Source organism: Myodes glareolus, chromosome 1 (genome assembly GCF_982192425.1).
Source record: "Myodes glareolus chromosome 1, mMyoGla1.1, whole genome shotgun sequence".
Classification (NCBI taxonomy): domain Eukaryota; kingdom Metazoa; phylum Chordata; class Mammalia; order Rodentia; family Cricetidae; genus Myodes; species Myodes glareolus.
The window spans coordinates 97,898,656-97,921,060 of NC_142026.1; the positions used below are offsets into that span (position 1 = coordinate 97,898,656).

Sequence of the window (22,405 nt, forward strand, 5' to 3'; positions counted from 1 at the left end):
TATTTGTTGTGGTGCTGGAGAGAAAGAGAGAGAGAGAAAGGGGGGAAGGGAGGGGAGAGGGAGGAAGGGAGGAGGGAGGAAGGGAGGAGAGAGCAAGGAAGGAGAGAGGAAGGGAACATTTAAAGTCTCAAAATCTAACTTCCTAGCATAAGAAACTAACAAAATAAACCAAACATATACAGAAAGGAATTAAGAAAAATCAGAAAGTATCGACACTGAAATGAAAAATAAAGATATGGTTATTTTCTATGATCAGTAAAATTGGCAAACTAAACTAAAACTTAAAAATAAATAGAGTAGGGACTATCACCATAAAACCTACAGATATCAAACTGATCGTTAAGAGAATGCTAAAACACATACACACTTGACATGCAAAATAAGCCAGGGGGCAATTTCCTCTAAAAAAATTATCACAACTCATCTAATGTGAGAAATTTTACTAACTTTGTAACTAATTCAAAAATTTCCAAGAGTAATCTATAGCTCCAGACTCAAGAAAATAATTTCAAAATACATGTTTTCCATGTCCTTCAGAAAATAGAAATACCTAACCAATTCATTTTTTAAAGGCAGTATTAAGACTGATAGTAAAAATAGAGAAAAAGAAAGAAAAACATTTATCCACACATATACACATATCCTTAACAAAGTAAAAGCAAACAGAATTCAACAATAAATACTTTTAAAAGTACATGATGATACAGGGTGTTTTCTGGTATTGGGAAGTCAAGTGATGTATGCTCTCTGGTAGCATAATGAAAACCAGGCAGTAAAATCTGCCACCATATTAACAAAGTCATGATAATGTACACATAGATAAACCATTTGATAAAATCCAATAGTCATTCCTGATATAAAAATAAAATCTTTTAGTCATAACAAGGCTCTTACACTCATAAATTCAGCACAAAGCTACGCATAGGAAGAGACAAGTAGGCAGGAGGTTCATAAGGCCCTAAAGCTACTCTGAATGATACATTACAGCACAAACATGTTTTTATAAATTCTTCCAAGTTCCAAGGGCATACAATTCTGAGCAAACATTAATCTAAACTATAGATTTGGTGTGTCTTAGTTACTGTTCTCATTGCCATGATCAAATGCCTGACAAGAAACAAGACAGGAAGAATGCATTGGGAAGGATCACACCAAAATGGCAGGTGTCCTACCTTCTTTTTTGTTACCATAAAAAAAAATAGCCTAAAAGAAAACACTTCAGGGGAGAAAGCACTCATTTGGCTTATAGTCCATGATTGAGGGAAATCAGTGAGGCAGGAGCTTGAAACAATTGGTTATATCACATCTACAGTCAAGAGCAGAGTTAAACAGATATTCTCAGGCTGCCTGATTGCTTGGCTATGCTTACACCCGGATAGCTCTCTTTACTCTTTCACAATTGAAGGCCCAGCCTGGGGGAGGTTCCACCCACAGTGAGCTAGGCCTTCCTACAGCAATTAACAACCAAATTGGTCCCTCACAAACATATCCATACACCAACCTGATAAAGACAATTAGCTCAACTGAGACTGTCTTTACAGGAGATTCTAAGTTGAGACAAGTAGACATTTAAAACTAACCATAACACCAGCACTCAGGAGGCAGAGGCAGGTGGGGATCTCAGTAAATTCAAGGCCATCCTGGTCTACAAGAGCTAGTTCCAGGACAGGCTCCAAAGCTACAGAGAAACCCTGTCTCAGGGGGGGGAAAAAAAAAAAAAAAAAAAAAAAAACTAAGCATAACAGTAGAGAAGGCATGGTATACGTGGCTCACAGCTGTGGTTGTGGAGGGTATCCTGGGCAGATGAGAAAGCAGAAAAAGAGGAATGCCAGTCCTCACCTGTCTTCCATTTTCTTTTGTTTGTTGAGTCCAGGACCCAGGTCTTCCTTCCTCAGTTAAACTGTACTGAAAATGCCCTCAAAGATCTGCCCCCTCAGAAGAGTGCCCTATGTAATACAATACTCTCAAGCTAACAGTAAAGATGTCTTGTCAGCCTGGGATTTCGACACATTAAAGTGAGAACAGCCCCACAGGTTTGTATGCTTGGTTCATACTTGGTAGAAATGTTTGGAAAGGATTAGGAGGTACGCGTTTGTTACAGGAGAAGAGTCACTGGGAGTGGAATGAGGGTTTCGAAAGATTCACGCCTTTTCCAGTACACTTTCTGGCTCCTATTTAAGGCTCAAGATGTGAACTCTCAGCTACTGCTCCAGCCATTTACCACCCACTCCCTCTTCCCCTCTTCACAGACACTCACCCTCTGGAACTGTAAGCCCAAAATTAGCTCTCTCTCTCAGAAGCTGCCTTGGTCACGGTGTCTTATCACAGCAACAGAAAGTGACTAAGACATCAAGAAGTGGCAATACAGGCTCATCCATAATGATGAATGTACTACTCTGGTCAGACAGCATTAATAGGGTAGAGTGTACATGAGTGGGGACAGGGAATCTATGGAAAAACAGTTTCGTCTTCAATCAACTTTACTGCAGCTCTGAAAATACACCTAAATAAAAATAAAAATCTTTTTTTGCAGGGAAAAATGTAATATAAACAGAGAATTTAATATTTTATATGTAGCAACACTGAGTACTAACAACACAAACACTACTTTATAATCTTTAGAATCATCTTCTGAATAATCTCAGTTCACACCATTCTCCACTATCTTACCTTCCTCTCCATTAACTTACCTTCCACACTGTCAGAACAGGAAGTGCCAATGCCAGTGTCCCCACTGTCAGAAGTTATACTGTGTCTCCTGATATGGTTATTCCGATGGCTAGATGGAACAATTGTGGCCTGCCACAATGACTCATTACCAGGTAACCATGCTGATGAATAATCTGAGCCTATAAAAGGAAAAAATACAAAATTAGCACATGTGCAGTATTTGTGAGAAGACAAAGGTAGGATTTTTTTAACCTTATAAAAAAAAACACATAGTATTTAAGAGGTTATTTTTTACCCAAAATAAAAATATCCAACAAGATGAAAATTCATCAAATAAACTACATATCACAGGATGACGACTGAATGTTGCTGATTCTGTACCTTCTGACCACTGAGCTGTTTCTGCCTCTACTTACTGAACTTTGAAGATGGATTGCTAACTGATTAAAATCATAATCATGACAGCACATGACTTGAATCCTAGTACTCAAGAGGCAGAGGTAGGTAGATTTTACAGATCTCTTTGGGTTCAAAGCCAGTTTAATCTACATGGGGAGTTCCCGGACAACCAGGAATACCTAGTGAGACCCTATGTCAAATAAGTAAAAAGTAAAAAGAAACAACTCCTATCTGGCCCAATGTGCTAGGGCACACCTGTGATCCCAGCTCTCAGGAAGTGCAGGCAGGGAGGGAGACCCAGAGTTCAAGGATAGCTTCAACCACACAATGAGGAGGTCCACCTAGACCACTAAGACAGGTTCTCAAAAACAACCCAGAAAGCTAAATCTTCAAATGTCAATAGCCTGTCCTACAATATTTCAGTCCAAGACCTCTGATTCCACATACAGGCCTTAGCTGTGAGCTGACTTCAGGGAGTGTCTAGATGAATCCTATGAATGATCAAGAGATATTGAATAGGTTAGTCATGGAAGATTATCTTTAAAAAGTTTCTATTGTAACTGAGCCACTTAATATAACATCTCTTAACAGAATTTTTGTTTCTTTAATTATCTTTTGCTAAATTGTTTACTAAAACTTCATTTAAAAGTTTCAAATACAGCCAAGCAGCAGTGGTGCACGCCTTTAATTCCAGCATTTGGGAGGCAGAGTCAGGAGGATCTCTGTGAGTTCGAGGCCAGCCTGGTCTATAGAATGAGTTCCAAGTCAGCCAGAGCTGCTATACAGAGAAATCCTGTCTCGAAAAAAACAAAACCAAGAAAAAGTTTCAAATAAAAAGCATCACACACCAAAATTAGCCCAACCAAAGTCTATCTGATATCTCAATGAACATCTATACAGTTAGAATAGCTATACTAAAGTGTGGGACTTCGCACTGGATTGTACAGTCTCATTGCGGAATATATTTTCATGTACTTTCCCAAAACAAAAAACCCATGACAGAATTAGAGCAAGAAAACAATTAGCTTTTGCTAAAATTTTAACAGCACAGTAAAATAGTCTCAAAAATTCAACTGACTCATAATAAATGATTCAGTCTGCTCGTTCCTCTATTTGGAAGAAAGGCTTGCCCAGTCTAGAGCACATAACAGCAAGCCAAGATGTTTACAAAACAGTAATTCCTAAAAGACTTACTAAGGGGATCTTTTTTTGAGGATTAGAAAGACACAAAAGTCTTTCAGATTTCTTTTTCCACAGAAAAGCAATCTCAGTTTAACTATATGGCAAATACACCTTGAACAATGTCAAATATGAGTCATGATTAATTTTGTATGTGATCTTGAGTGTGCCACTGGGCCATAGGGTGCTTATATATTTGGACAAACATTTCTTTAAAAAGAAATTTTATCCCATTTATTTATTTAGAAAAAGGGAGAAAGACTCATGTGTGTGCACATGAGAAAAAGACTCGTGTGTGTGCACTCTGCAGTGTGGAGGACAGAAGACAATTTAGAAAAGACTTGTGTGTACACTCTACAGTGTGGAGGACAGAAGACAATTTGCAAGGGTGGCTTTCGCCTACCATATGGGCCCTGGGGAGTCACACTAGTCTCCAGGCTGAGCTGGAGTGCGTCTCCCAGTTGAGCCACCTCACTGGCCCTGGACAGACCTTTCTGTAAGGGTATTTTTGGTCTGAGGTAACATTTACATTGGTAGACTTAGTGAATGACTCTGCTGTCCTCATGGTGGGCAGACTTTATCTAATCCACTGAAGGCCTGAATAGATAAAAAGCTTAATTAGAGGGTTTTTTTGTTTTTTTGTTTTTTAGCCATGATGACCTCTGAACTAAAACATAGGCTTTTTCTGTTTGGATTCAAAATGGATCATAGGTTCCTGGCGTTGAGCTTGCTGGCCAAGGCTAGTACAATTTCCTCAGCAATTTACCAACCCACCAGATCTGGGGTCTTTGTCAGTATGCTTCTATGATAGTTCCTAGAATCATAACCTACTGAATCTACTTCTTTGGGAAACACTAATGCAGTATTGGGAGAACTAGGAAAACTATTAGAATAATGACCAGAAACTACAATTTCCCTCACTGAACTTCAATATAACATGTTCAACAGACTTCCAAAGCAAATGAGTGCAAACCTCAATACCTAGAACCTAGCATATACCAAAGGAAATGCATTTAAAATTAGAAAAAAAAACAAATGGTCTAAAACATTCCACCCTCATTTCTAGAAACTCTAACTTCTGTCTTTCAATCACAAAAGAATACAGGTGTTCCTTGACTTAAATGGGCTATATCCTGATAAGCCCATTATAAATTTTAAATGTCACAAATCATGAAGGAATTTCAGTACTCCTGCCAAATAAGCATGCTCAGTGACACCATACACTGCACAGTATCACTATGTGTCCCTGTGAGAAGACAGCTGCCTGAGCTCCAGCCACAAGCAGCCTGTCACCAGAAGAGAGAAAGGCCAACTTTGAAGGCAGTCTCTCCTACATGTGCACCACTCTAATGTTAGGTCCAGCCATCACATATTAGGGGTGTGCAGTGTAGAAGAGCCTCTGCTGCATTAGTTGCTCAGTGAAACGCCTTCATAATTTCCAACCTTCTAAGCTCTACTTCTGACTTTTATTCAAACACAAAAACAGGCCACTATGAAGTGGATGAAGTCATCAACTGTTAACAAAAAGTCATTGTAAAGAGTGTAAATAAACTTCAACACCCCCACAAAAAATAAAAAAAAATGGATAAAAGGGAGGTATAAATCTAAGAAATACACAGATTAAAGAGAAATTATTGAAAAATTCAGGCTCACTGATACTTAATGTGAAATCCAAAAGGCAATTTAGTCAAAATATTGGAACAAAGAACAATATATCCTAAAGATAGTGTTAATGTGTGCATTAAAAAAAAAAAAAAAAAGCCAGGCAGTGGAGGCAGGTGGATCTCTGTGAGTTAGAGGTCAGTCTGGTCTACAAAAGCAGTTCCAGGACAGACAGGGTTATTTCTCTGTTATACAGAGGGAAAAAAAAAAGTATCGGAAAAGAAAAAGAAAAAGAAAGAAGAAGAAGGAAGAAGGAGGAGGAAGAGGAGAAGGAGGAAGAGGAAGAGGAAGACGACGACGACATGGGCATAGTATAATCCTAGCAGGGGGATCGGAAGACAAGTTAGTAAATTCCAGGTCAGCCTGGGGTATACAAAGAAACTGTATCAAAAAACAAACAAAAAGCACTTTGAAAGAGTAAATAGGAATGTGTAAATTCTAAAATCTGGAAAAGTGGACCTAGAGACAGAAAACAATTCCTTAAAAACTATTTCCAATTAAAGAAAGGACAAAAGAAACAGAACTTTAACTATTAAAATAATGTCTATGCCGTGGACCAGACAGTTTAGCAAGGAAAGGTGCTTGCCAGGACCCCTGACCCCGAGTTTGGTCCCCAGATCCCAGAGCCCATAGGTAGAAGGAGAACCAACTCTCACAGGTCGTCCTCTGACTTCCACGCTTGCCTGGTTTGGGAGTACTCACACACATACAAATGCACACACAATAAATAGGGAAATAAATGTAAAAAAAAAAAATACTGGTACTAAGGATCTAAAATGCTTACGTCCTTACGTCGTCAATTTAAATAGGATGAACTTGACACAAAGGAAACTCACAACCTCAGGTTTCACCCTGTCTGGGAATTCTCTGAACTCAGAACCCACATCACATCACAGTCACCAATCTCTGTGCCTCTTCCCCGAGGCAGGAAAACTGTGCGCAAAGGCCACTGGTCCCAGTCCTCACTTCAGTCTGACGGTGGCATCAAATGAAGAAAACACAGGGGACTAGGAAGAAACTCACCCAAACACTGCTGGGAATTTTCTCTAGATACCAAGACTGCCGGTGACTGCTCTGACTTCCACGCTTTTATTTTATTTTGAATTACTACAGTTTAACTTTGATTATTTAAAAAAAAAAAGTCTTATTTCTTAAAATGCTTACCACTAATAAAACTAATAACTTAGTCATTTAAAGGCTACTTAACTAATGTCTTAGGATATTCTCTCCTAGAAAGGGAATAAAATATGGGACTCTTCTGAAATAAATGGATTAGATCATAACATAAACTACTGAAATTCAAGTGTTTAGAAATACAGGATTGGTGAAAGGCTTGTTTCCAGCCACAGCATCATCACTGCAGTCTCAAGCTCACAGAAGCTAGAGTTACCTGCAGAAGACCAGAAGACCAACCAATAATTCTATATATGGGCAATGGGTGGGGGTTGGGGGAGGATCATGAGACCCCACCCCTAGTTGAGAGCTGAGGAGCTATTGGCAGTTGATGGCTACTGAGAGATGAGAAGACATTTCTCTCTGGGATGTGGCCACTGGTTGGTTGTCCATTTGCAGACTAGTAGCACAAACTGAAGTCATTGGGTTATGAAACAAAATGGAAGATGACATGAAGGGGAGAGAGGCGCGTGTTAGGGGAGTACTGGGGACAAGTGGGAGAGAGAGCTGAAGGGGGACATGATCAAGACACATTTTATATACCATTAAATTGTTAAAAATACAAACTGTGCATGAATACACACAAAATAACCTGGAAACAAAAAATGGAAAAAATTAGGGACTGAGGAGATGGTTCAGTCAGTAAAGTACTTGCTCCATAGCATGTGGGCCTTAATTCAGTTCCCAGCAGTCACACAAAACCTGATATAACCCACACCTGAGGGCGCAGCAGTGGCTAGGCAGAGACTAGAGGCTCTCTGGGGCATTCTGACTCCTCTCTCACAAACACTGCTCTAAGGATATAAAAAACTAATGACCCCACACACTGGAATAGAAGACTTTATGATTCATTTTCCAATACTAGTTTCACCTCCTGGGAAGGCCTGGGGATAAGACAAAACACTAGCATTTCTCCCAAGGAAACACAAGACGCTGGGCAGCAGAAGAGCCTCTTGCTGTGTGTGATTTTCTGAGTGTGTGAAGCACAGCTGTGTTTGCACCAAGTCTTCCATTAAGTATAAGCACACCTATAACTGCACTTAGGGTGACAGAGACATTACTCCTCAACTGATGACAACACTAAGCAATAGAAAACAAACGCACCACATGATAAAGCAAGCAGACAAGTTTTCATTAAAATCTGGATATTCAGCACAAATCATAAAAATAAATTACAATCTTTGGAGGGGGGGGGGGGATGGATGTCTCACTAGCCCAGGCTGGGTTGGAACTTTCTATGCAGCTGAGAAATGGCCTTGAGCTCTTTGAATTCTTAATCCTCGTGATTCTACCTCCACCACAGTATTTTTTTTTTCGAGACAGGGTTTATAGTTTTAGAGTCTGTACTGGAACTAGCTCTTGTAGACCAGGCTGGCCTCGAACTCACAGAGGTCCGCCTGCCTCTGCCTCCCGAGTGCTGGGATTAAAAGCGTGCACCACCACCACCACCCAGCAGTACTTTTCAAAATATAAGTTCCTAGCCATTAATGGGTCTTAAAATCAATTTAGACAACAATATTTTTTTAAAAAAATAGAGCAAAACAGAAAATATCAAAGTGTATTAATCCTTACACCACAAAAGCATAAATACCTTACATTTTAAAAACTCTGAATTGTTTTTTTAAAAATTAAAAAACAAAAGTACTCTGTCCCAGGCTTCAGACAGCTCCCTTAAATCTTCAGTTGATGTGACAGAAATTCAGGTATGCACAGGTCGAAGAACAAGGCCCCAGAACAACCCATAGAGCCAACCACCCCACCCCAAATGCTCCATGGTTTCTGCATGGCACCTCCACTGCTGTCACAGATCCCACTTCGCAGCTTGAGAGCAGTAATCAATCCCAGAAGCTCCACTCCTACTGGAGTAACTGTCAAAGCAGCCACTCCACATCTATCAAAATGAGCTTCAGAGCCAGGAGCGTCTGTGTCATGCTCCTGCTGACACAACCTATGGGTTCCTGATGGCACAGCAAGAAAACCCAAACTCTGATTGGGAATTCTTCGCCAGCTGGAAATCTCATGCACACGCCGCAGCTCCAGCCCTCCTCACCATCAAGCTCCCCAATCAAGCACAAAAGCCAGACACCTTACCTCTTCCCCACACAGACGGACCTAATCTCTAATTCTAACAGCTTTTCCCTTCTCTCTTCTAACTTTCTAAAGGACTTACTTGCTCTTTCCTCCGGGTTCTTCCACTAGCGTTGAATGACTACTGCCTTGTTCATTCCAAACTGCACTTCAATTCTCTCACAGCATTAACTGGCGAGTATTAACTCACACATGACTTTCTTCTACTTCAAACTGGAAAGTGAAGAACAAACTTTTTATCTCAGTGTCCCCAACTAGCCTGGGAGTTGTGCACTCAGGCAGAATGTCAACAAATGAAGTCATTGTGAGCTGGATATCCAATAAATGTTCACTGAATAAAATTAGAATTTTGGAAGCCTTACAATTAGACCTACAAAAATATCCTTCTCTTTAGAAGAAGGATTAAAACAAGAACTTTGTTAGGAAGTTCTGTTTATTTTAAAATTCAAGATATTTTTGACTATTCCTTGACCTAGTATGAATTTATATATCTATTTAAAAACCAGTAAGTATTTGTCAAAGCAGTTTTGAAAAAGTACTTTAAAAAAATTAGCAAGTTGATGGTCAAAATTCTTAAGAATTATAAGAAAGCAGTCTCAAATATGTCAAAAGACATAAGACGTCTCTCACGCACACAAAAAAAGCACTAAATGATATAGAAAAATATTCTTAATATGGGGGGAAGTAAGTTTTCCTTAGGGTGTGGATACTCACAGGTCAACCCTGTCCCAGTGAAGAACCCCACAGCCAAACAAGCAGCACAAATAGGACTCAGTGAACTACTTTAAAAAAGAAGAGAAACAAAGTTAGAAGGGAAGTATGGAACGGTGGTAGGGGAGCTAGTCACTGGATCTGGGAGGAGTTAAGGAAATGAGGAAATATGATCAAAATATATCATATGCACATATGATATAGTCAGAGAATTAATGCAAAAATATATTTTTTAAAATATTTATGAGGGCACTTGCTGTTCTTGCAAAAGATCCAAGTTCATTTCCCAGCACCTGTATCAGGCAGCTCAGAGTCTTCTCTAACTCCAGAGAACCCCATGCCTCTGACCTTCCCCAAAATATGAACTCATATGCTTGTACCTGCATACATATACATAAAAAACAAGTATCTTTAAAACTGTCCAAAAACAAAACAAAACAAAAACAAAAACAAAAAGAAAAAAACGGGCAAAGAGGGGAGGGTCATTAAGAGGCTGTGTTCCTCCAATCACCAAGAGATCAAAAGATCAGTACAGACAGGAACTGTGACTGGAGGTCAAATTCTAGGTCAAAGAAAAGAACTATGAAACAAGATCAGTTTCAAAATGGGAATCACAATAGTCTTTGAAGATGGGTCTTTACTCAGTTAAGATAAAGGAGCAGCATCCAATTAGTAAGTGGTCTGTTCATATAAACACATTAGCTAGTCAGATAGTACATTAAAAAATAATTATCTGGGAGCTAACTGGCTTTCTTGCATGTAAAATTTAGATCAATGTCTAAGTAATCAGTAACTAGTAGATGTGGCTTTCTAAATATGAAGGGGTAAGAGGATAGAGAAAGGTTAATACTGATCAAAGTCAAAAGTTTCATTTAAACTGTGAAAGTTAGCATTGGAGAATTTTTGTTCTTCACAGTGATAAGTTAATAATAATGTATATATCAAAATATGCTAGTGTTGATTTTTGACAGTATCATTACAAAATATGAGAATGTTAATTAGGATGATTAAATTTTACTGCAGAATCTATTAGGTCAAAATATGCTGATACATGTATGCATTTTCCCAATTAAAAGTCAAGAACGGTGGGTGACAGACTCCTGTAATCTACTTAGAAGACGGAGATGGGACCATCAGGACTTCAAGAGCAGCAGAGCAGCCTTAGCTACATCGTGAGGTTTGTGACAGAGTGAGCTCCACAAAAAACCTATCTCATAAAACAAAAAAAATAATAATAATAATCCATTGTTTAACTGATTAAAATAAAGTTTGTATGAATGTCTTAGGGTTTTTATTGCCATGGCCATGACAACACTTGTAAAGGAAATCACTTAGTTGGGACTGGCTTACAGTTTCAGAGGTTTAGTTCATTGTTGTCATGGTAGGAAGTATGGAGGTACCAGGCAGACATGGTACTGGAGAAGGAGAATCCTGAGTTCTACATCTGCATCCACAGACACAGGAAGAGACACACTGAGCCTGGCATGAGCATCTGAAGCCTCAAAGCCCACCCTCAGTGACATACTTCCTCCAACAAGGCCACACCTATTCCTCCAATAATGCCGCTCCTTATGAGTCTATGGGAAGGGAGTATTGTCATTCAAACCACCACAATTAATAAAATATAAATATGAAAAGGCTAAAAGTTTCTTATAACTAAATAGTGCAAATAATTTTTAAAACATGACCACAAAAGGTACTACTAAAGCAGATGCTTTGTATACGATTATGAATTTCCTTATTTTCAATTCTATTATTAGAGTCTTAAAGTTTGTCTAGACTGTTAAAATATCTCTATTTAAAAATAATCAGATAACAAGTAAATAGTCTGTCTTTCACAAAAAAAAAATTATGAATTCAAACAAGTCCTCATCAAGTTTCCTTACAAGAAGCAAACAAAAGGTTAGGGTACCAACCAATACAGATGTGACTAACTCTGCTATGAAGACACTAGCTGCAGTTGGTATCAGTGTACGGACAGGAAGGCCACTACTATCTGGTTATGTGAAAACACATATTCCAACAGGTATTTTGGCAGTTATGTAGAATCAGAACCATGTACATTTTCTCATAGCCTCTGCTCTGTCAGGAACTGGAAATCCCTGAGAGGCTGCCAATGAAACCACCCACATGTAAGAGATCACAGCAGTGGGGCTCCACTGGCTTGCCCCTGTCTTAGACAGCATTTCACAGCACCACCGCACACAGAAAGCACTCTTATGACAGCGAGTTATGTCTGTCTACAGAAGAAAATAAACACCAAAATCAAAATCAACTTTCCTAAACAACTGCTCAAACAAAAATGCTATGAAGGCTACCTTTATTATATGTAGTCTACACTGAAAGTGTAGGCAAGTTATTCCTCAATAATTCTTAATTTTCTAATACTTAGTAACATAATTACTACGGATAATAAATCTAAATGCAGAAATCAATCAAAACATAAATTCGGAGAAAACATAAATATCTATAATTTTTCAGTTCCCCAAATTTAAGCATTCACTTTCAGTGAAGCTTTGATGTTATTCAACTATTGAGTTTCTGCAGTGACAAGAAAACTTTAGAAGGGCGTTAGAGCCAGTGCAGCGCTGCCACAGGTGTGATTCTTCAGAGCCAGTGCAGCGCTGCCACAGGTGTGATTCTTCAGAGCCAGTGCAGCGCTGCCACAGGTGTGATTCTTAAGGCAGACAGGCATGTGATCTTTACTTTTACAAAACATCCAACTGGTAGAAACTTTAACAGGACACATAGTCCACTTCTAAGGATAAGTAAAAGCTGCAGTTCATTTGAGAGCCTACAACTGATGTGGGGTTCCCCTCTGTATGCTGTGATTACCATTAATGAATAAAGAAACTGCTTTGGACGTACAGCAGGGCAGAACTGAGCTAGGTGGGGAAAACTAAACTGAGGTGGAGTCAGAGTGAAGCCATGGAGCCCCCGCAAGAGACAGACATGTTGAAACCTTGCCAGTAGGTCACAAGCCTCATAATAAAATATAAAATAATGAAGATGGGTTAATTCTAGGAGTAAGGGCTAGCTAGCAATACACGTAAGTGATTGGCCAAGCAGTGATTTGAATGTTAGCACTGCCTAATAAATTTATAACAAGTCACAGGGAAAAATCAAAAGAGAGTATCTGTCCAGACAACGGTTAATAAAAAAGCATGTGATAAAAGTAACATCAAAGTCTGTGTGATGGTGCACACATTTAAACCCAGCACTTGGCAGGCAAGCAGATCACTGAGTTCCAGGCTAGTTCAGTCAATATAGTAAGTTCTATGCCAGCAAAAGCTACATAGCAAAACCTTATTCAAAGAAAAAAAAGGGGAGGGAGGGAGGGAAAAAGGAAAGGAGGGAAGGAGGAAGGAAGAGACAGGGAGGGAGGGAGGGAGGGAGGGAGGGAGGGAGGACCTCCTATTCTGATGGAAGAGAACACTATTAACACCAGGCAGGTGATCTAAGAAACAGCAATCAGTCAAAGCATCCATCCCAAGAAACGCTTTTGTCCTAGGAAAATCCAGGATACTCCTCTGATAACTGGAGAGCACAGGCAAGCCCAAAGAGGCAGGGGCTCTACCTTAAGTACTCCAACATTATTTGAACACTTATGTATCAATCTTATGCAGTGAAATGAATTATCCAATATCTGCCACTTTAGGTATTTTTTAAATCCCTCACTAACAGTGATTAGTAGCATTCAGCCATTTTCTTCTGACTGTCAGATATGACCTCTTAGATGTATGAGACTTTAATGATCAAGCACCACATTTTTCTGGTTTTACTCCTATACTTCCCTGGTTGCTCCTGTTTCATTGCTTTGGACACTCCCTTTCCCTACTAGATCAGGAAAACTGGTGTCCCAGAGTCCAGTCCTCTGCTGTCTCCTCTATATGCACCCACAATCTTTCCATGGGACCCATCCAGCTCCCATAACCAATACCATTTACAAGCAGGAAACTTCTGTCTCCCCAGATCCAGTGATCTCCACATTGGCCTATATATTTCCACTCAACATCTCACCAAAACTCTAAATGTCACATGTGACATTCCCTATACTCCTCCCACCTCCAACAGTTCCCATGGCAGAAAAGGGGGACCACATGCCATTATAATTACCTTTGATTTCTGCCCCATGTTTGCCACCTCCAAACTATCTACAAAACCTATTAACTTTATTTCACACAAATATTCTAAGCCTTTCTCTTCTCTCACAACCCCACCTAACTGCCCTATTCTAAATCATCTCTCACCAGATAACAGCAATGTATAAAAACTGGCTTTCTACTGCTATTCTTGCCTCTACCTCTTTACAATTTCTTCCCCTACACAATCAACAAGTGATTCATAGACAACAACAGTGGATGTTTGCTGTGGGACAAAGATTTGTTTCTCATACTTGTTTAATAAACACTGATTGGCCAGTAATCAGGCAGGAAGTAGAGGTGGGGCAACCAGGCAGGAAGCAGAGGCGGGGCATCAAGAATTCTGGAAAAAGGGAAGTTTCAGTCTGTAGTCGTGACCCAGCTGCAGAGGAAAGAAGATGTGACTGCCTCGCCTGAAAAGGTACCAAGCCATGTGGCTAACACAGACAAGCCTTTTGGGCTAATATAAGTTATAATAGCTAATAAGAAGCCTGAGTTACTAGGCCAATCAATTTATAATTAATGTAGACCTCTGCATAATTTCTTTGGGACTTAATGACTACAGGAACCCAGCAGGGTAGAAACCTCTGTCAGCAAACAGAAAACTCAGTCAAAAGATGTTCATTATGTGTCCCTGGTACACAAAACAACGTCTGCTTCAAGTGCTAAATAAAAGCATGAAATCCTTCACCTTTACTTCCTTTCACATGAAATCCAGCCCAGAGTGGTGGTGAGTGTCTTTGAATCCTGGGGAAGGAGAAGCAGGCAGATATCTAAGGTTAGCCTGTTCACATAGCAGGTAGGCCAGCCAAGGATACATAATGAGACATTGTCTCAAAAGACCAGAAAAACAAAATAAAATAAACCCCACTCCTTAAGAAGTCTTACATTACTATCAGGCCTTCCCCATTACACCTCATCTCTGCTCACTAAACTCAGGACTGCTTGGGTTCTGACAGTCCTGAAACCATCCAAGCCCCATCCTGGAGCCCACACACCTCTCTTCATGTGAAGCACCTTCAGGTCTCAGCACAGCCTTCTGGGAGAGGCCTTGCCTGACCAGGCTACCCAAAGTCATTCTGCTGGTTTCCTTCCTTGTCAGCAATACCAGCTGAACTAGCTTCTTATGTATTACTTACTGCCCATCTCCTCCACAGGAGAATGTAAGCTCCTTTATAACAAGGACCTTCATGTTCTGCAACAGTATAGTGGTAAAATATAACAGTGATTCTTGAGCTAGTCTGGTTATTTATCTTACCGACCTAATTTCCTAACACTTACACAGTATAGCACCATGTCTAGTACAAAGTTTGGCACATGGGTAACGTTTAATAACAAAAACATGTACTTAGGTGGAAAGTACCATACTAGATAGCAACAATTCACTACATCGATTAAATAAAAATAGGCAAAATAAAATATAAGTTTAAAAAAAGCAATTTGATGTTGTTACTATTATGCTAGTCATTCCTATTCTTCTTGTATGGGGTAGTGGCTGAGCATGGATTTTTTTTGTTTTGGTTTTTCGATTTCTTGAGACAGGGTCTCACTATGTAGTCCTGGCCAGTCTGAACTCGCTATGTAAATCTGGCTACAATCCTACTACCTCTACCCCTCCCGTGTTGAGATTATAGACAGGCAGCACCATATCCAGTACTTCTATTCTTAATTAGTGACCTTCCATAATAAACTGCTCTCCTCTGAATATTTTTAAAGATTAAAGCATAAAATATTAAAATCCATAAAGCAGTTAATATGTTGGGGCTCACATGTTACCTGGGTGATCACATCCTTATTTAATGAACAGTTTGTGGGAACTAATTAGGCTATAACTCAATAAAGCAGTCTCTAAGGGACTGCTAGTCTTCATTATCTTCTCAAGACACATATTTCTTATAGACAGAGAAACTGTAACTAATATCTTCCTGTTCATAATAAATATAAAACTTTACAACAATAAGTGTCATCAGCTCAACTCACCATTTATTTCCTGGCTTCAGATTAATATACCAGTTCAGTCAAGTCAAGCAGTGATCAAATTCCAATTACCAATTAAGCTCCTTTCATAAAAGCGATCACTCGCGTGGTGAGTTGATTCACCCCTCCCCGCAATGACTACTACTACGAAGGAACATGTCCAGTTGAGCTTAGTTGGCAGAGCTGTTACCTTTCATTGTTACCAGAGTGCTCTTAGGGCCAGCTAACTCAGAACCATGGCAGAAAAGACCATTTGTTTACTTACTAGATATGACCACTACATTATGACATCACTAAGCAGCTTGTAAGTGATACACCGACTATGAAGACGCAAACTTAAAGCTCAAAACAATGAGCAAGTGATACTGTGCAAGTGTTAACTGTAATGTTTTTAGCATGTTTTAAAAGGATAATATTCTACCCCGAATGTTTTTTTGTTTATTTGTTTGTTTTTTGAGAGTTTCTCTGTGTAGCTTTGGTGCCTGTTCTGGAATCAGGTCTCGTAGACCAGGCTGGTTTTAAATTCACAAGATCCACCTGTCTCTGCCTCCCTAGTTCTGGGATTAAAGGTGTGTGCCACCACCACCCAACCTCTACCCAAAAGATTTTAAGGATTGGATATATTGAGTTTTAAAATATGACTTCTAAAACTAGCAACAGTGATCCATATCTGTAATTTCAGAACATGGAGGCTGAAGCAGGAGGATCGTTGTAAATTTGACACCAACCTGGGTTACATATTTAGACCCTGTCTCAAACAAAATAAAACTGTGTGTGTATGTGTGACCTATTTCAAAGAACATAGCCACTGTAACTAGTACTCCAAATATCACTGCATGATTCTAGATTGCAAAAGCCTAAGGAAAATAGATCATCTTTCAACCAACTCTGATAGTATACATCCTGAAAAAGGGGGATTTCGAACACTTTCAAGTGCAAAAAGACACACAACTTATCCCATTTTAAAGTAGCCTTCTAGCTGTATTGATGTGGTGGGGGGACTGTATGTAATCTTGTGTGGAAATGTAAGAAAATTTTCATTTTAGCTTTTTTAGAACATGGTTAGCCATAAACCTGGGAAACTGAATAAGGAAAAGACACAATGAAATCCTGAAGGAAAAACAAACGCATGTGTTTTCTCAAGTGTGCCTACTGCTCCATGTGTTATTCCATCCCATGCAGCAGCAGCGTCCTCTCCACTGCGGAAAGCTGACATTTCATTACCTTTGCTTTCCCTTCATCAGTTACCTAGTTGCTCAGAACACCCAGAAATCACTTCTTCCATGCAAACAGTCTTTTAATATCAAAAAAAAAACTATTTACTGTCTCAGAACCCATCAGACTGCCAATAAACTCCATCAGAAGATTGGGTTGGCAGATGTCATAAGCCAGTGATCCCCCAGCACTTTAGTTGTTGGCAGGATCAGCAGCTCAAAGCCAGTCTTGGCTTCACTGCAATTTCATGTCAAAGGCCAGCCTGGGCTACAAGAGAGCTTCTCTCAGAAGGAGAGAGAGAGAGAGTGTGAGAGAAATTTTGTTTGTTATCTTCATATAAACCCCAAAAATGTTCAAATTAATCCCAAGGTGTATTTGTCATCCAGTACCTACAAGACACACATTTTCTTCATATTCTTAGGGCAAAAGCTTCACCACATGACACCTGAACCAGTCCATAAGTTATCCTGACTTTCACGGGGATCATCTGCTAGAGATACCACACTTGTTTATCTACAGAAATAATTAACTATGTATATTGGCTCCAGGAGAAGATAATTACATCACCACTACTATAAAAGTAATCCACTGTCAGTATATAATCTGAAAGTTGTCATTATCTCACTGAAAAAAAAGTCGCAATTTATGGCTTATTGCTGTCAACACAAGAAGGAACTCTGTTTACAAGGATACACACTGTCCAAATCCCTTAAATCTGAGGAAAATTTTAAAGTATTTCCTTTCTCTGTATTCTACAAATCATAAAGTCTAAAACCTGCAGTGTAGCATCAAAGTCTTCCAGTTACTTAACTTCTAATTCTAAGATGCTTTCTCAGAAGAAAACAATGAATATGGAGGTTGATGCTTCTGTGGTACACTTCCAACACTGGCCATTACCACCAGGAAGGTTTTAGAGATTAGGTTACAAAGGCACCACAGATGGTTTCTGACACATATGAATAAATGGAAACCACTCTTTCTGGCCCCCAGGGAAAATGAGTATCTTCTCCATCACTAAAGCCACTTAGATGCCAGAACCTCCGACAACTGGGTAAGCATCCAGAAACCTCTGAACTGCTCTCTTGATGACAAACAGCAAACATTTTAGAAAGTAAGTCCCTGCATATATTTTTACCAATTTCACAACTAGCCCAATCTCCATTACTTCTAAAACTAGTGTGGGTCTAAAATGTAAAAGAATAAAATCAAACCTGGTATGTATGTACGTATGTATGTATGTCACACGTGTCTAAACCAGTGGTTCTCAACCTGTGGGCCGCGACCCCTCCAGGAGCTCGTGTATCAGCCTCCATATCAAATATTTACATTATGATTCGTGACAGTAGCAAAATTATAGTTATGAAGTGGCAACGAAAATAATTTCGTGGGAATGACCACAACAGATCGTTTTGTATCTCAACTACCATAGAATTCCATTGTTTGAAACTTCAATAGCAATATGCCTGCCTGGTATCTCCTAAAAAGCAGAGACCATCACAAAAGGACCCCTACCAAATGGGTCTAGAGAGCTTTGAAAAGGGTAAACAAATGTCTCTAAGTTACACAAGTCAAGTTCAAACACTTCTAGAGCAGAGTTACTAAAGAGGGGTACCCAAAAATATCTAAATTTCTAAGAGAAATTTTGCATACAGGTATGTGGCCCTTTCTCTTGGGGGTTTGGAGGTGGGGGGAGTCTACGTCCCTTTCAGCTTTTCAAAGAGATCCAAACTCAGTTAAGATTAAAGTGCCCTGAAGGACTGTCATGGTTAGATAACTTGTCACGGTCAAGCTAAGCCTTCTTTTCCTATTCCAGGTTAGAAGATTTAGTCTCATCTGATGACTCCCACACAACTTCTGGGTGATGCAGGCATGAAATGCTTGTCCGATTCTAACAGTCCCCTCCACCCACGCAAAGCTGCAACCCCCTAGTTTTCCTGACCCTGCAGCTCAAAGGTGGTTGGGTTCTGATGGGACCCAGGAGGCGACCGACAGCCGCGCGACCCCGCTTTCTAAGCTGCGGAACCCCCGGAGTTGCCGCCGGCGACCACGTCCCCAGCAACGTCCCTGGTCCAGCGACTGAGGGCGACACCGCAGCGACCTTCCCGCCCGCGTCCCGCGTGGGGCAGCCACGCACCACACGAGAGACAACAAAGCCCGGCCGAGCGGCCCAGAAGGGTCGAGTTGTCACCCTGAGGGGGTCGCAGGCCCAAGGGCGAGGGCTCCCGAAGCACCCCAGCGGCTGCCACCCTACCCGCCCGCCGTCCTCCTTACCCGCAGGGAAGCTGCGGGACCCGCCGGGGCTGTCCCGGCCGCCAGCCTCCGGGGCCAGGAAACGGCCCCACATAGCGGGCGAGCGGGCGAGCCGGGAGCTCGGGGCCCGCGGTCGCCTCGGCTTCTGGGCGGAAACTTGAGCGGAGCCTGGGCCGCGGCGGCGCGGGCCGGACCCGGGCGGCCGGCTTAACGGCTGCTCAGCGACTGCCCAGGAGCGCGGCGGCTGCCATGGCCCAGCCGACTGGCGCTGAGGCCCGGGCCAGGGAAGCGAGCGGCTCCCCGGTGACGGCGGCGCGATCCCCGGCTGCGCCCAGGCTCCGACGCTCCGAGCGGATCTGCAGCTGCGGCTCCTCTCAGCACTCTCCGCCCCGCAAGAACCCTAGCCAGGCGGGCCGGGCCGGGAGGGGCGGGGCCAGAGGGCCCGGGGGCGGAGCCTGAAGGCGGGGCCCGGGGCGGGCTTGGTGAGCCAGAGACCTTTCGCCCACAGCTCGCGGGTGGTCATCTCTGAGGCCGTTCTGGTACCTCCCGACTTCTGCATCCTGTTTCCTACAAGCAGAGAGAGGGGCCATAAATTGACCCCAAGCCCTATCTTCCTATATACGCTTTCTGGGGTACGAATATAAAAGGTGTGAATAGTCCCCTCAACTCATCACCACTAGTTGAAATTAAGAGGCCAGATTGGGTGGGGGGGGGGGGCTCTCTATCTGACTCAGAATGGAGATCAGATTTTAAATTGTCACCATGCATTCCAAGGGCACCAACTATGGATCACGGTGGGACTAGAAAAGAGGTCGTTCCTGCCTCCCACACCTTGGAGCTCGGCTCCACTTTAGTTCCTACCCTACATAGGAGCGGACATCCTGAAAAAAAAGACAGAGGGATGCAGCATTCACTTTAAATTCTTCTTGTTGGCAAGACGATCTCTCCAATATGTAGATACAAAATAAATACTGGTTAACCGCTGTGGCAGGAGGCAGGCTCTACGTTTAGCATATCTATAAAGTAAACCAGAGCCCAAGTGCCTTAGGCTTTGAGTCCAGAGCTGCTTTTTCATATTGTGGAAGTTGCTAACAAAAGCTTCATATTTATTTAAATATTTACATATTTTTCTCAAAAACCTACTATTTGAAACTTGTGAGGTTTAAGTTTGGAAGGATATTCCATCACTCACCACATTTGTTGAAAGGCATCAGACTGGTTGTACATCTAGGTCTCCTTCCTGTAGACTGGCAGTTGGTTCTTTAAATCCTGAGGTGTCCATCAAGAGTCAATTGATTTTGATGCTAGAATGTGACAGAAATATGAAAAGGTAATGAGATGGCTCTTTTTCTGATTTAAATAAGTAGCACATTATTTATAACCCTTGAAAAGGATGGGTTTAAAAATATTTACTATAAAAGTTTCACAAAGAAGACCATCAAAGCCATGTGTGGTGGCATAGGCCTTTAATCCCAGCACTTTCAGCGCTCCGGGAAACAGAGGCAGGCAAGATCTCTGTGAGTTCTAGGCCAGCCTGGTCTACAAAGTGAGTTCCAGCACAGCTAGGGATAGTACAAAGAGAAACCCTGTCTTGAACCCTCCCCCAAAAAAGAAAAACAACCGAAATAAAAATGCTATAAATACTATATATTTCTATATCCACATAATCCTCTTTTCATGATTTGTAGTTTAACAAAAAACCCAAATTCTGGAAACTGGATGTGCAGATCAGGTTGTCCCCAAACTCTTGATTCTCCTATTTCAGCCTCTTTTGTGCTTTCTAAGAAAGAAAGGAAGGAAGGAAGGAAAGAAAGAAAGAGGAGAGAGGCAAAAGAAGGGAGAAAGGGAAAAGAAAAGAGAGAGGGTAGGAATTAAAGGCATGTACCATGACCACGTGCCTGATTCAGGAATTCTTAAACTCCCAACCCCTTTGGTCCAAAAAAAATTTTTTTTTTATTTTTATGAGTAGGGTTTCTCTGTGGGACAGTCCCTACTGTCCTGGAATTTACTCTGTAGACCAGGCTGGCCTTGAACTCACTGAGATCCACCTGCCTCTGCCTCCCAAGGGCTAGGATTAAATGCCTGTGCCACCACCACCCAGCAACAAAGTGGGGTTTTTTTTGTTTCTTTGGTTGTTTTTTTTTTGTTTTTTTGAGACAGGGTTTCTCTGTAGCTTTGGAGTCTGTCCTGGAACTCACTCTGTAGAAGAGGCTGCCCTTGAACTCAGAGATCTGTCTGCCTCTGCCTCCTGAGTGCTGGGATTAATGAAATGCACCACTACTGCCCAGTTATTGTTCAAAAAATTTTTACACAACCCTGGATGTATAGGTATACAAAATAGATACTCGAGTCAAATGTTTGTTTATATCATAAACTAATTTTAATTTTTTGGTACACATTCAATTTTACCATTTATTAAAGATGAAAACAAGTTTGTATGCTAATGAGATAGATGCAATTGTTTATTTTTATATAAATTATTAAATCTTGGCCAAGCATAGTAGTTCATACACGTAAACCCAGTATTTGATGGAAATCAATGGATCAAGAGCTCCTGGATTACAACATAAAAGAGTTTAAGGCTAGCCTGAATTATATAAAGAAGTCCTATCTAGGAAAGAAAAAAAGAAAAGAAAGACGGAAGGAAGGAGGGAGGGAAGAAAGGAAGGAAACTAAGAAGGAAGGAAAAGAAGATGTAGGTAGATACTGAAAATATATTAAATACAAAACTAAAACTCTTGGTTTTAAAAAAAATTTAAAAAAAACATTATTGGGAGGATCTGGTAGGAGTTAGAGGAAGAGGGGGATAAATATAATCAAAACACGTTATATGAAATTCTCAAAGAATTAATAAAAATATTTTATAAAGACATTATTAGGGCTTGTACAAATGGCTCAGCAGTTAAGAGCACTTAATGGTTTTTCAAGGGGACCTGGGT

General features: G+C 40.8%; 1 protein-coding gene across 5 annotated transcripts in view; it reads right to left on the reverse strand.

Annotated features, from left to right (window-relative positions):
* Positions 1 to 19,779, reverse strand: part of Cep85l (centrosomal protein 85L) — a 114,324-nt gene extending 94,545 nt beyond the window's left edge. For 2 of the 5 annotated variants that reach the window (XM_087911044.1, XM_087911035.1), the window contains exons 1-4: positions 16,005 to 16,228; positions 9,886 to 9,953; positions 9,254 to 9,384; positions 2,691 to 2,849 (exon numbers count right to left, since the gene is read on the reverse strand). Coding sequence is in view for 1 of the 5 variants with exons in the window: in XM_048424999.3 (XP_048280956.2) it covers positions 2,691 to 2,849; positions 19,488 to 19,560 (232 nt within the window). In the remaining 4 variants the exon portion in view is untranslated. Of the gene's footprint in view, positions 1 to 2,690; positions 2,850 to 9,253; positions 9,385 to 9,885; positions 9,954 to 11,232; positions 11,250 to 16,004; positions 16,229 to 19,487 lie in introns of those variants that run through there. The other 3 variants (XM_087911037.1, XM_048424999.3, XM_087911042.1) reach the window with 3 other exon arrangements.
* Between the last annotated feature and the right edge of the window lie 2,626 nt (positions 19,780 to 22,405).